This window comes from Tauraco erythrolophus, chromosome 9 (genome assembly GCF_009769465.1).
Source record: "Tauraco erythrolophus isolate bTauEry1 chromosome 9, bTauEry1.pri, whole genome shotgun sequence".
In the NCBI taxonomy this organism is placed as follows: domain Eukaryota; kingdom Metazoa; phylum Chordata; class Aves; order Musophagiformes; family Musophagidae; genus Tauraco; species Tauraco erythrolophus.
The window spans coordinates 19,944,917-19,959,382 of NC_141473.1; the positions used below are offsets into that span (position 1 = coordinate 19,944,917).

General features: G+C 41.0%; 1 protein-coding gene across 1 annotated transcript; it reads right to left on the reverse strand.

The window, feature by feature from the left end:
- Window positions 1-322: 322 nt before the first annotated feature.
- LOC104375795 (lysosomal acid lipase/cholesteryl ester hydrolase) lies at window positions 323-13,598 on the reverse strand. Its single transcript, XM_086616835.1, has 11 exons — window positions 13,591-13,598; window positions 10,666-10,723; window positions 8,748-8,954; window positions 7,871-7,977; window positions 7,426-7,632; window positions 6,604-6,713; window positions 5,596-5,732; window positions 4,495-4,635; window positions 3,466-3,537; window positions 2,063-2,131; window positions 323-556 (listed from the first exon to the last, which is right to left on the reverse strand). The coding sequence occupies exons 1-11, from the start codon at window positions 13,596-13,598 to the stop codon at window positions 323-325; spliced, it is 1,350 nt and encodes a 449-aa protein (XP_086472961.1).
- Between the last annotated feature and the right edge of the window lie 868 nt (window positions 13,599-14,466).

A 14,466-nucleotide genomic window follows, 5' to 3' on the forward strand; every position in this document is an offset into this window, starting at 1 on the left:
CATCCCCATGTATCTCAACTTTCACAGAGAGACTGCAGTCACCAAAATAATGTAACACCATGGAAAACAACATAAAAAAAAAGCTAACCAATCGACAGTGGTTTGTAAACCCCTATACCAATCAGTGTTATTAGCTGTTGAGCTAATACCATACTGAAGCAGAGATACAAGGAACCCTTGAAGAGCTGCAATGATGTTGTCTGGGTAGCTAACACTCTTCTGAGGGGAAGTGTAAGGGGTGGGTGTCTCTATACCCATATGCAACTGCTAAAGAGAAATCTTTGAGGTTTTTACCCAATTAATAAATTCCCTGCGTGAAGCTTTAAGGATATTTTCTTAGTAGTTCAATGATTTTCCGATACATTTTCTCAGTTGCGTCAAGGCCCCAGATGAAATCAAGATGTCCCCAAGCAGGAAAATGCTCATGGTAAATGAGATTAGTAATCCGAGGAAGTAGCTTTGCCATGTCTTTTGGATCTGCAAATTTGTCACGTCCACCGCTCCAAACAGCAATTGGAATGTTTATCTTCTCTATCTTGTAAGCAGGAGGCATAGACTGTAAGAAAGGGAGAAGACCTGAGTGAATGCTGTTGTATCAGAAGTTGTGTTTAGAGAAAGGATTCTGTGCAAGCACCTCTCTCCCTCCTGCACTCGCTCTAAAAAAACAGTAAGGATGAAGGCTGCCCTCTTAGCGTTTATTGCCCGAACCCATTTCCTGTTGACTATAAAAAGGAATTATCTATTCTATCCCTGGGTTTTTCCTTAATGAATGGCTAAGAGTGTCGTCCGTTTTGACCCCTGCTTGTGCCCTTCAGAGGTGGGGATATTGAAACAGCCATGTCTGTGTGTATCAGGCAAGGACTGCAGAGTTGTTCATGTGTGTCCCATTGTTGCCTTATGTAGGATCCTCTTCATGATTTTATGGGGCATAGAATGAAAGACTTTTAGTTGTATGGTTCCAGACTTCACTTGACACTGTCTCGAGGTCACAGTGTTGCTACTGATGGAGTGATAGCCTGTGAGCATACTTGCCTTAAGTATCATCACAGAGAAAATCAAAGAAACACAGAAGAGTAGAATGGTGATCTTCTGAGACCTGAGCCAAATGACTTAATGTAGGATGGTTATTTTTCTACAGGGTGGTAAGGGACCATGCACAAGATGCTTTTAAATTGACCCCTATTATCTAAGAGTGGTTCTGTTATTTTTCTCATTGACTGCTTTTTGAGGGCAGTTTCCTAACCATCCAAAGTATTGGGAATAGAACATTGACCATTCCAAAACTCAAACTTCAATATTTAAAGACCATACGTGCGGATGGAAGGTGTCTGAGAAATCTTTGGAGTCTTTCTCGACCTGTAAAATAATATGCCACCCATGAAATAACCTGCCCTGACTCAGAAAAGCTCTCTAGAATTCAACTGATCCGATCAAATCTGAAAAAATTCTCAAACATGCTTTCAGTGTTGCAGGAGGAGCACAGCATTTCTGAGTGCTGACTAGGCAGTAATCAAAGCTCCTAGTGACCAAGTTTTGTCTGTTTCTTTTTTTCTGAACAGGGTACATTAGTTCCCCACAACAGTGGTCTGGGCTGTGCTGTGCTGAATCATCCCTTCTTTTATTTTTGCTATAAGTAGCTTCCCAAAACCAAGGTATACATTTCCACATTCCCTCACCCTTCTCCAATCTAGTGTTTAAGTGGAAGGTAGACTTTGAGGATTTTGGGGGAAGTGAAGAGCTCCATACTCATCCAGTCCTAGGACCTGAGTGTGGCTCTTAGCATTTTGGGAATGGCAGGTAAATGGACATGTTCTTGGACACATCCCTGCATCAGTAGGGGACGCAAAACTAACAACTTCTGTTAGCTGTCTGCAAGGATCTGTCCATGCCTTGTCTGCGAACAGACTTTCACACTTACAAGTATTAGATTTCGGTGAAACATTATCTCAGACCACTCTCCCCCTCTTTCTGTAGCTCTCAGAGTGCTAAAATCTGATTTTTTTCTCTTCTTAGTTTTGCCAGAACATGAGGATGAATTCTCAGGGAAACCATATCGCCTTACCTGGTTGTATTTCTTCATGTTTTCCTTAGAGCCATAGTCATAAGCTTGAAATCGGTCTGCACGTGTTAGCTATGAATATTATAACAAGGACAGATAAAATGAAAGTGTTAAGAGACAGAGTAGAGTGCAGAAGGCATTTTTCTGCCTGTGATTGAAGCCAAGGCTCAGACAGTAGACAGGCTTCCAGGGATACTGAGGGTGGATTGTAGGGTGAGTGGCTTCATCGCCTTTCCCATTGCTAACATTCTCTCCTGATCCTCAGCCACCACCCTTGGTATGTTTTGTTATTAAAATTTTGCTTGACTATCTTAGTTAGCTAAAGTTGGAGTGCCTGTTTGTGATGTAGAAGTGTGTCAGGACTTTTACTAGTCTAGTGTAACATATGACAGATACCTTCTCACACACTTTGACTTTTGTGTATCAGTTTTGTCTGGTCTCCTCACAGCAGTGGTGACGTTTGCAGAGGCTCTGTACTTCTTACAAGAATTTGGCTATTGGGAGCAGGGTGTGATTGGCTTAACACTAAACCATTGTCTTTTTAAATGTGCTTTGTCTAAAAGGAAAAAAAAATAATAAAAGATGAATCTGTCTTACTGAAAATGTGCCTGCATGTTTTTTTTTTTTATCCAAACCTTTAAGTAAGTCACGATATGCTAGAAATCTGCTAGCTTGACTCTGTTTTCTGGTTCTGAGTGCTGGTGGCCTGGATCCTGGGAATTTTAGTCAAGGACGTGTGGAGAAGCATGCACATATTTAAGTGCTGGCAGAAGTGGCCACAATTCTGTGCACATACAGTCGAGTGTTTTGAAGCCGAAACACTCTTGCCCTGGTTTGATTAGGAGCATAGGCAGAGCAAGCTTAGGTCTGAGAGTGGTGTAAGATGCCAGGAGAAGAGACAGTTCCTCCCTTGCCACTTGTGCCAGCAGAAGTGCTTGTGTGGTGAACTGACTTTGGGGAGTGATCCAGGCTGCAATTAACCCTCTGGGAGAAAAGCTGTAACCTGGATCACTTCTTTGTCTGGATTATCCTGTAGATGCTCAAGTTTCCACTATCCTCCTACTGCCTGCCAAGTGTCCAGACTGTGCTTATGTTCACTTCTGCAGCTCTCAAGGCAAATGTCTTCAGAAATAAAGGTGAAGGCTGGAAGCCATTAGAGCCCAACATGCAGAGAGGCATGATGTGCCCTGGGGAAATCTCAGTGCCTGATACCAAAGGGGCAATCCAGGTAATGGTCTGGTGAGCCATGGGAAACAGTGCTCCCTCTGTGATAGGTGCTCATGGCAGCATGTGAGAAGATGTGAGGGGCAGTTTCCCTGATCCACCACGTCCGGACTTCCCTGGAGGCTGTCAGATGCATAAAAAGCAGTAGTAAGGGTCTATTTATAAATCAGTGTGCATTATACCTGATGCCAATGAATAACGTTCTGTACTGACATTCCAGCAGGGTAATGTCCTACGTACGTATCTATTCGACTCTGGAGAGAAAGCAGAAGTGTTATTAAGGCAGGGATCCGGTGCTGTGACAGAATAAAGCTGTGAAGGACCTGAGCAACATTCTGCTACTGTGTTAAGACTCCATTTTAATAGGATATTCTTCAAATGTGAAAAAGAAAGTTGAGGATAGCCTCACAAATACGTGAGTTTACAGTGGGAATGAATACGTGGAATTTTGTACCTTTGGGAAAGTCTTTCCCAAAGTCATACGGAAAACATCATTTGGGGAATGTGTATGGCCTTTGCTTTTCCCATTTTCTATGATGCTTTTAAATAGTGCTGTTCTTAATCAGTAGAGGATTGTTAATAGACTGTTTGCTTGAGCATAGTGAATCTACATGTTTGAGAGCTTTTTATGGGAACACTTGTTCAATAGTATGAGAGACCAAAGGCCACTGGAGAACAGACATGTGGAAGGTCTGCAAGAAAAAAAGGTAGCGGTCAGATTAAAGAAATGAGATCTTGCCATTGAGAGAAGTATGAAGAAACAGCTTTGAGTTTTGGCTGGAAATGTTTAGTTTCTTTTCGGTTGCTACATATAAATCTCATATGTTCAGATGATCTGGATGTCTTTCTATTTAGGAAGGAAATACAAATTGTGCAAAAGAAAAAAAAAAAAGATCTTCCTTCATCCATTTGTCCATTTTAAAAAGCTTTAGTATCTATCCAACTTTTCTTTGGCTTAGCCTCCAAAGAGGGGACACTGAGAGAAATCATTGCAAGGTGGAAACATTCTAAATTCAGTCTTTCCGTGTGTGATTTGAGTGTGTCAGGTGACACATCTCATCATTAGCCGAGGTCCTAGTTGGCATTACTTGAAACCACCCTTGCATTTCCCTATGTCCCTGCAACTGTATGTAGACATAAGGCAGAAAAACTGTCTTTCTTCAAAATTACTTTAGCTTTACTTATATTCAGGTGTTCTTGAACATGCTTACCACATTCAGGTTTTGTATTCTGTCTCCAGCTATGTAGCACAAGATACTGCCACAAATTTTTCCCAGAGATCTGCATATCCATGTTAGAGGTCTTTTTAGCAGTTCATTCTGGCGAAGAATTCCTTTGCAGCCAAGTACTAACTGAGGGGAGGAAAAGTGAAAAATGTTTTTTTCTTGTTGCAGGATTATTTCATGCAGAAAATTGTCACTCCCTCTTCTCTAATAGCCTTGCCTCTTAACTAAGATTGCTGAAACTGCATGCCATCCCAATATCCTTTAAAGTCTGTTCTTTCCAAGAGCACACCACATGATCTTCCTCATTCTTATTATTAGGTATGAGTCTTGGAGGTCACTATCCATCTGCTTTTAGTGCACTGATCTCAGCGAGAAAGGGCAGTTGGCTGCACTCATGACTGCAGAGTATAGGAATTCCCTTTTTGCCCTAATATTTCTTCAAAGCAGGTGCACAAACTGTACTGTTAGCTTTGCTGTTAAGTAAAGAGGGAGCAGATGAATAAGAAGGGTGTAGAGCTGGATACTCTATAGTCACATAATGGGTACAGCTTGGACAAAATGAGGATGTGCCCCTGCAGTTTGAAATAAAGTATAGCATCGCAGGATTTCCACCATTCCCAGCAAAATCTATTAAATTAGCAAATTCTGGCATGGAATAAGTATTTCCCTTTAAATTTCCTTTATCATTTTACAAGTAAATATTTCAAAAGCACGAATGAACTGCATGTCTAATAAAATTAAGAAATGAAATGTCTTATTTGTAGTTTTCTACTAGTGCTTAAGGCTAGATTTAGTAGACTGTTAGACTCCTTTTGTTCTGATATTTGTGAGCTTCCTTCAAAAATATTTGATTTAAACAAATAATGGTGAAAGTATGCCTGTTATCTTAAAGAAGCTGCAAAAGAGATGCGGCACCAAGCCTTGCAGCTCAGCTCTGTGGGAAGTCTGAAGTCTACCAGCACTTTCAGCACTCTGATGCATTACATTCATTCTTAACTCATTACCCCCTTAAAATCAGTTCAGGTTGAGTGAGTCCAGTAGATACAAAGCAGACAATTATGTGTTTTAGAAAGAGGAACGACATACCCTGATCACTGGTTGGGGAAGACGCGTAAGTGTTACCAGAAGACTGGTAGCATGTGTGACTGTGGCTACTGGTCCCAAAGCAAAGAACAGTTTAACCCTTTGAGCCAGCTCAGGATGAGTAGAAAATGCTATAAAGCCTGCAAACACAGAAGGCACCAGTCAAGTTAGTGAAGAGATCTCCACAGATCAAACAAACAAAAAAAAAGCGGTAGGCAGCAAAGAAGTGAGACTAGATTAGCAGCTCATTGGCTATTGTCCATTTCTGTGCTGCAGACACAAGGAAAGTGTTTGATTCTTGCAACTTTTATTTGGGAGACAGAATTCATTCTAAGGATATAGGTTCATTAGTGCATATCTAGATGTTGATATTCTCTGAAATGACAAATTTGTGTAAAGGAGATTTTTAAGGAAATAAATGTATCGATCAGATTTTCTTAATTCAAATTCCCTCCAAAGTTCCCCAAACTCTTTTAAAATAATGAAGTTTTCAGCTTGAAGTCTCTAAAAGACTGTACATGTTTATGCTGGCATACAGTAATATAATATTTAATCTGAAGATTAAAAGCAGAATTTTTACTTGTAACTAGGTGCAAACTGAGGTAATAGTGAACATGCACATAAAGGAAGACTATGGGGAAGGAAGAAAGGAAGGAAAACCAAAAAGGGTGCATCCCATCCTGTTTTCTGAACATGTATAAATTTCTCCACTGACAGTTTTGGTGAGAAATTTGACTGGTTGCCTAAAACATAGGTACCTAAATGCAAAGAAGGTGTTGTCTTGGCCTGAATGATTTGTTCTGCAAAAAGACCCTTAGAATGCACATATGAGAAGAAAGGAAAATAATTGTCTAAGAATGTGGCCACATGCCACTTCCCTCCATTTTATCCTCTGTTTCTGACTTTATTTTTGTAAAAGGGCAATGGCACACCATGACATACATAAACCCCAATATCCACTGATGGATCATCAACAATAACACTTTTATATCCAGGCAGTCCTAACATTACCTGCAGCTGAAGCCTCTGAGTGACTAACAAAATATACATCCTTCTGTCCAGTTTTATTCATGATGAAATACAGCTCTGCTGGAACGTCGTATTTACCTATCTCATCGAAGCTACAGGGAAGAAACACAAAAAGCTAGCAGACAATATGGCTACCACAGTGTGAGTTACTGAATGTCAGTTTTGTTCATTTCACCAGTCAGAACACATTGAAAGACGAAGTTGCACACTTCGTCTGTATTCTTGCTTGAGTTGAGGAAGAGGGTAGAGGGATGCAGCTGTACTGCCAGGCTGCCTGATGCCTTGGGCTCTCTGCGGAGGATGTGCCAGTTTTGATCATTAGCTAAGGCTCTTGCAGAAGTGAATTTAATCATTGCTCTCACCAGCATGGGTTACAAAAAAATATTTCTCAGGTAACATCAGTTGCGATAGATCAGATTTCTCGACTGAGCTGAGCAGTCTTCTCTCCTGTCTGCATTTGGGATGTGGTATCTGGTGGGAGACTTCAAGGTTACAAAGGCCTCCTAGTTTTGGAAGTTTTTCCCCCAAAGAAACCAGATCATGTAGCCAAACCCTTCTTTTGACTCCTCAATATGCCCAGAAGTGGCTACATCTGGGGAAAGGAGTTGATCTGGTCTCCTTAGATGTTGCATGTCCCGCTTGAAGTTAGATTATATGAAAACTAGAAGGGTTTTCATACAATCCAGGAGGAGATTTTTTTCATATAACCAGAAGGGGAAAGGTTCTGCATCCCAATATTAACTGCCCAATCTTGCTAGTGCCCGAAAAGTTGCTTTCCTCAGTAATTCTTTCTCCACAGAGTACCTGAACTGCCAGAACTCTTTCTGGCAGGGCTTAAAGGTCTTGTGTTTTAAAGACCAGGTGTTCCCTCGGCTGTTTCCCATCCAGACGTCATAGCCGGCATCTGCGAGGAGGAAGCCTAAGCTGTTGTTGGGCAGGTTAGAAATCCAGTGAATAGAATCTCCTAAAGTACCATGGTGTAGCAGTACTGCAGCCTTTTTCCCTGAAAAAGAAGATTTTCTTATGCTGTAGTATTAAGTAATGTGTAGTTAAAATTAGAGTGCAGAGTCTAGTTTCGCATTTTTTAACCTATATACAGAATTCAGACCACATTTCTGACTAGGTGCTCTTGCTGAAATGGCAAGGTGTGGAACATGCCATTGCATGTGCAAAAGGGAAAGATGGGGGACCCATGTAAGAGTTGGCTCTCAGACCTTCCTATGTCCTGTAACGGTGTCACACCTGTATTTGGCTGTTCCTCCCAGCAGGAATTCTGAAAACACCAAGAATGTATCCATCCTCTGTTGTAACTTCATATTCCTCGCTGGGGTATCCATGATATCTGATAATTTCACTCTGTGGGAACCCAAAGGAGTTTGTTAACATGCAACTTGTCCTGTTTTGGAGGATAACCAAGCTGAGCACTGTGGATGTGGGCTGCTTCGTGTAGTTATCTGGTAATTGACCCCTTAGTATGGGACAAAGCAGAATTGTGTTGAGTGATTAACCTTTTGGGAGATAGTTTGTCATGTTTTGCAAGGCTGATACAGCACGTACCTTTCTATAGACTAAATACAGCAGCAGCATCTGTGTAAGTGAATGCCAAAAGCTGTGGGGTTTGGGTCTGTGATGAATCGTTTCTTGCCAAAGAGTGATTAGGCAAGCCATGAACGCAAGGCAAACAAGGGTGGAGCTTTTGTCACAAAGGAACTCATGAGAGCACCTACACTGAATTTTGCACGTACTGTGAGGAAATCTTTGGTGATTTGGGAAGGGGTCTTGGATTACTTTGTGTTGTGAGAATCTGCTGTGTGAAGAAGGGATTCAACCTCCCTTGCCACTGTACTGAGCAAACAGGTTGTTAGAGCAGGGGACGACTTTTCTTCCCTTGAGACTAGAAACCAGGCTTTGCCCCCACTGCAAAGGATGTCTTCTTCTGGCAGCTTGGACTATTTGAATAGGAGCACCAAAGTTTCTTCTAGGCAGGTGCTCCCTGTTGTAGTGCTGGAGGGATCTTTGAAGGGGCCCTACTTTTAGCCTTCTGACAGAGGCTGTTAGTGATGAGGTGGTCATGGTACTGGAAGAGATAATTTAGAAAGAAAGAGAGAGAAGGTGACCCAACTTACAACATTCATAAAGCATTCAGGGTTGCGAGTCTTCATGTACTGGCCTTTGTCTGAATTCACAGTGAAGGATGTCATGACTCCTGCTGAAAAGGCAATTCCCTGGGAACACAGGAGCACAAGGAAGCGCCACATCTTGGGGCTGTGTGAAAGAGCAGATGCAGGGGTGTTTGCGTTAGGAGGAGAGTGGTGTGGAATTCCACAGGAAGACTCCAGTGGGGGGTCTCCTGAAGGTTACCTAGGGTCTGTTCCCCAAGGAGCTGCCAGAATGAGTACCTGCGTGAGGAGGGACTGTCCACAGCTCACCCCGTTTAACAAGAGCCAGAAGTGAGTAAAAGGCTCCAGGAGGATGTGGAACCAACATGGGGAAATGTGCTTCTATGACATCAGTGCTAGTTTGTGCCATGGGTTCCTTTCTTTCTCTCTTATATATGGTCCTCCTTATTGTAAATCTGTGTCTTGGCCACCTGGAGGAAAGACTGCGTTTTCATGGTTTTTAGAGGTTGACTGATGATCACAGAGAAGCTTTTCTGAATAGTAAAGTGAATTGTAAAGTGCAGTCTATCTAGTTAGTACTCTGCTTTTTTTTTGGATAGAGAAAACAGACAGGTCATAAAACCAGAGTGTGTTATCTGACATGCATGAGGAATGATTTGGAGAGCCTGGAAAGGATAGCCAAAGGATTTGTTTCCTCTGAACTTCTTCATGAGTTCTCAGTTCTTTTCATTTTTGAATAAATCTATCATACCGTTTGAGTCACCAGAATATTCAGATTAAACCAAAACTGGGATATACCCTTAGTTTTAATATTCATCTGCTTTTTAGGAGAATACTTTCATTCTTCTGTCAATAGAACAGAAATCCTCCCATCTGTGTGCTCTGGAATGACAGTTTTATAGTAGATAATCCACTGCTTTCTGCCTTTTTATTCCATTCAAACAGAAGTAAACCATGTTCTTCTGTTTCTGCACATGGAACATTATTTGGGAACAAAACTGAAAAGCCTAGCTTAAGTCAGTGTGTTGTACTAAAGGTAAGGCAATGGAGTAGCTAAATTGTTTTCTTTTTTAGGGTACACTTTTTTCTATGTACTATATCATCATCTAGCTTAGCTGGCATGTTTTAAGATACTTCCAGAGGAATGCTTTGTAAATCAGATTGAGTGCACCGATTGACTCTAAAGCTTAGCATGCACTGTCTCATTAATTTCAGTGGCAAAGTCTTGACTGTAGGAGCCTTGAACAGCAATTTAGTCTTTTTATGTAATGAAACAATGCCAAAGAGCAACATTTACCATGGTAAACTGGAATTAACTGAAATATTTAATTAAAAAAAAAAAAAAAAAAAAAAGAGTAGAGACCTGAAAGATACATTCAAAAGGGGATTTCTGGAGATTTCCGGAGACTTTTGATATTTAAAGCAAATAATCTTTAAACTGTCTAGAAATTCATCAGTGTACTCTTGAAAGAGTCATAGTATTTTTTTTATATACACTGTAAATGGGACAGAAAGGCACCAGGGCACTTAATGTGGCTAGCAGATTTCAGAATCTCCTGGTTAAGTTATCAAGGAAAGCTTAAAGGCATTTGGAACTATGAGAGCAAAATGTCTAATTGAGGCACACACCTTCAGTACTGAGATTTTCATGCACTCACAGTGGTATCCCTAGGGAAAAAACTCAACAAGTAGAACAAAATGAAACCATCAGTTACTCCTTTTTCTCATTTGTACAGGTCAAAGACTTCTTCCTCTCCTCAACTTTAGCAAACATGCACTTTGATGTATAACATCAGGCTTGCAGATCAGAAAGGATGCAGGCTGTCTACTCTGACAAGCAACTGCACAAAAGCAAGACTGCACATCTTTATGGAGACAGGCAACACAGAAAGAGCCCATGAACACATATTTATAAGCAGCTTACCTGTGCTTTGACTGCCTTGCTTGTGTCCCCTCTAGCAGACTGATGCACTGGCTGAAACCTTTGCCAACAAAAGGAAATAAAAATTCACTTAGGAGCAGCAGTAGAGTGCTGTGTGATGTCTGCAAGTATAGGAGAGAGTGTTTAAGTGTTGATTTGGCAGTATTTAAGGAGTGGAGTTATTTTATGATAAACAACACCATTGCGTAACATTCTGAAAAACCAAGTTGCACCATGGAGCAGGAGAGGTGAAGAGGTGTCTAACCTGTGGTTAGGATATTTAACGGGGACATGAGAATTCTTATTCCCTGAGGCTGTGACAGATCTTGATCTGTACCGCTGCCTGTCTCGGGGAGTGCTGTGACCACATTATTTTGGGATGAAGAGGAGGAAGGATCCAGATTTTCTCAACACTTTCTACCTATGAACATGGTCTCTGCTGTGCTTTTTACAGAAGCTGGCGTGGTCACTGGTTCCACACCTGTCACTTGTTTTCTGAACTGCTGTTTGCAGATTGCTTGGGAACAATTCTTCTTTTTTAGGTAATCTTAGAATAAAAATACTAGTGATCTGAAAGGTATGTATTTAGCATCACACACACGTTCCCATATCTGTCGTTCATTTAATACCTTAACACACAAAGACCAGTTTACTCTGAATTAGCCTGCTTCTGTAAGGACTCTTGAATATTGAATTAAGTTTGAAAACATTGTGTAGAGGATGCTAACAAGATTTCTTGCTTCTTCCAAGCTATTTCCATGAACTCTGTGAAAACACAATATGTTTGGAGACCTCTGCTTAACTGCTGAATTAATTGTAGTCAGTCCAGGGACTCAGTGCTCACTGACACTGGCCTGGTGACCTGGTGCAGCAGATTCTCTGGAATGTGGGTGCCAATCATCTCCTGTCTTCTGTGAACAAAAGGGATGAAGTAAGTCTTTGTTAGTAAACAGAACCTGAGAGTCACCACAGAAGCAATTTTGCTTCATAAAGCAGAGTGTAGTCTGTGGAAAAGCCAAAAAAGTGATTTTTCAATGAAAAACATTGCAGCTCGGCAAGCCTGATACCCCTTCTTAGTGAGAGATACAGAAGACATTTCTCTGCTGTGTTTCCAGCTAACGCCATACTACATTGTTTTATTTTATAGAATTATCATGATGAATGGAATGATCTGCAACATTTTACCTACTTTCACCTCATGCCAGCATATGGGATGTATGGTACTGTTTCTGATACTGTTAGCAGGAATCAAGTGAAGAGCAAAAGGTAGGTAAGTGCACCTGAACAGGGAAAAGAGACAATGAAAAAGATGCTTATAAAAAGAGCATAGGAAACACAAACCTAAAACGTATACAGAACCTGTATACCAGGATGTGCTGTCCTTACTTGGAGGACCATGCCAATTGAGATAGTAAGTATTCTGTTTTGAAAATGCTGGAGCAAAACTTTGATGGCTGGGTTGTCTGATCTGCAGCTGAACATATTATCAGGTGCCCAAGTATTTCTTAACCCCCATTGTCTGCCCACTCTCTCTGAGGTACCCCGGAGGTATCCTGTGCCTCTAAACACATCTCTGATGGTCTGCAGGCTTGGAGGGGGAGGACAAAGGGAAAAACATGTGCTCCTTTCTCCTTTGCAAAACCTGTAAAATAAAAAAGTAGAGTTTATTTAAGGAAATGGTCTGTATATGTTCTTCCTTTTGTCTTGGAATCCTATTCCTCTTCCCAAGTACTTTTGTGGCTCTCATGAATTCTCTCCCTTTGTTTGCCAGATGATTACCTGTTGTTTGAATAGGCGTGTATGGGAAAAGAGCTGTTTGTCAAATGCTTCAATCTGTTGAGGCATCATCCCCTTACTATGCTACATCACCAATTTTAAATTAAGAGTTGCCACGTACGATAACACTGATCGTGAAAATTATCCATGTGTCAGCAGGTTTGTGCAGATGAGTAGCCCCACCAACTTTTATAGGATTGTTGTGTTCCACGTTGTGCAGTACTGCCTGTGAAATGATTATGGGGAACAGAATCTTGGGCAGGCCAGGATCAGTCTATATGAACGATGAGCTGCTGGAGCTTATCCACAGGAGGAATGTAACAGAAGTAATCCAGTAGTGACCATATGAGCATCAGGAGACAAGGGGAGGGCTGGGAAGTCCTGCATTTTTCATGTGACACCAGTGCTTCACTGTGTCTGGCTTAAAGTATTATAAAATATAGGCTCCCATCCGTGCCATGAAAGGCTTTCTTTGTGCTTAGTGGGGCTGTTGAGTTAATCCTGTCCTAAAGCAGAGGTGCAAGGGACCCTTGCAGTGCTGGAATGATGTTGTCTGGGTAGCTAACAGTCTTCTAAGGGGAATTGTAAGGGGTGGGTGTTCCTCTTGTCCAGACACCAGCCATTCCAGGACTGCATTTCTTGGGAATGCACGTTTCTGAAGACTGTTCTGCACACACAACTCCAGCAGGCCACAGATTTCTTTCCTGAGAGTAGTGTAACTCATGCCATTTGGAGCAATATCGTTTATAGTGCTTGGAAATTAAAGAGACAAATGATCTTCCAGGTCTTTTATTGAATGTGCTGTTCTGAAGTTTAATTGATATTTAGTTTAAAAAATGAGTTGCCCTTATTCTTTCTGTGGTGAAGGCTCTTCTAACAAACTCTTAGTTCACTTCTGGCTCACACTAAATTTTTGAAGTGTCGTTAAATTCTTTCAGGAAGTAAGAATTACATTTCCTACACAGACCGAGTAGGTGACAGTTTGTCCTTGCACTGAGTCTTGGGACCTTTTAGAGAAAAGACTTATTCAGCAAAAAAAGATTAAGATTTTCAGGATTCCAATCCTCATTTATAAGCATGATAAAGAACATTAAAGCGATATGTGAAGCAGAAGTGAACCTGTGACTACCTAAATTTGCATGAGTCTCATACCTGATCATGGTTGGGCTGCTTATCTGTTCTCTAGCTGAAGCTCTGACCAAAGCAGTCACTTAAGTGATTTTCAGGAAGGCCTGAGATGTGACGATGGATTAAATGGTAATTTAAACAATCTTGGGGAAGGTGTTGCCAGAAGCTATCCCTGTGCTTTCTGGAGATAGGTGTGTTTGTTTTTTTTTTTTAGAAAATATTTTTCCATGTTACCACGCATTTGTATATTGGTGTTATGAGAAGATTAAGTAAACTATTAAGTTGTTGCATGTAACAGCTGAGCAATTTGAGATTTTTGTCAGTAAGTTGTAGTTTATAAATTCCAACAACCTGGCCAGTTGATGTAGGAGGATGTCCATTCCTTAGGCTCTAGATGTAAAGAAAGGAATACCCTTTCACCTTTGAGGTGTTACTCACTCCTCCATGTCTTCAGGCCAACAGAATATTCACCACATGCTGAAATATAAATCTATTGGGAGTATCCTAGTGAGGTTTGTCACAGGTAGGTGTAGTGTTACAAGCCAACCTGATTTTCTTCAGGTAAACAGCTGTTGAAAGGGTTAGAACTGGTGCCAGCTAACTAACACTACAGTCAGTGGTGCTACACTACTTTAACCAGAGAAGGATAAAGACAGTATAAGTAATGTTATATGGTCCTTCACTTCACTGGAGAATAAATATGAAAACTGTATGGAAATGAAAGTTCTCAAATGTAAGTTAGAGGGCTTGGATTTAAGATGGACAGTTACATGCATGTATTTTAAAACTTGTTTAAAAATAGCTTGAAATACAGGAAACATGGATTTAAACTATAAAGGGAAAATATATTTTGGGGTGCCTGCAGACACCTGAAATATGTACGCCTCACTCGGAAAGACT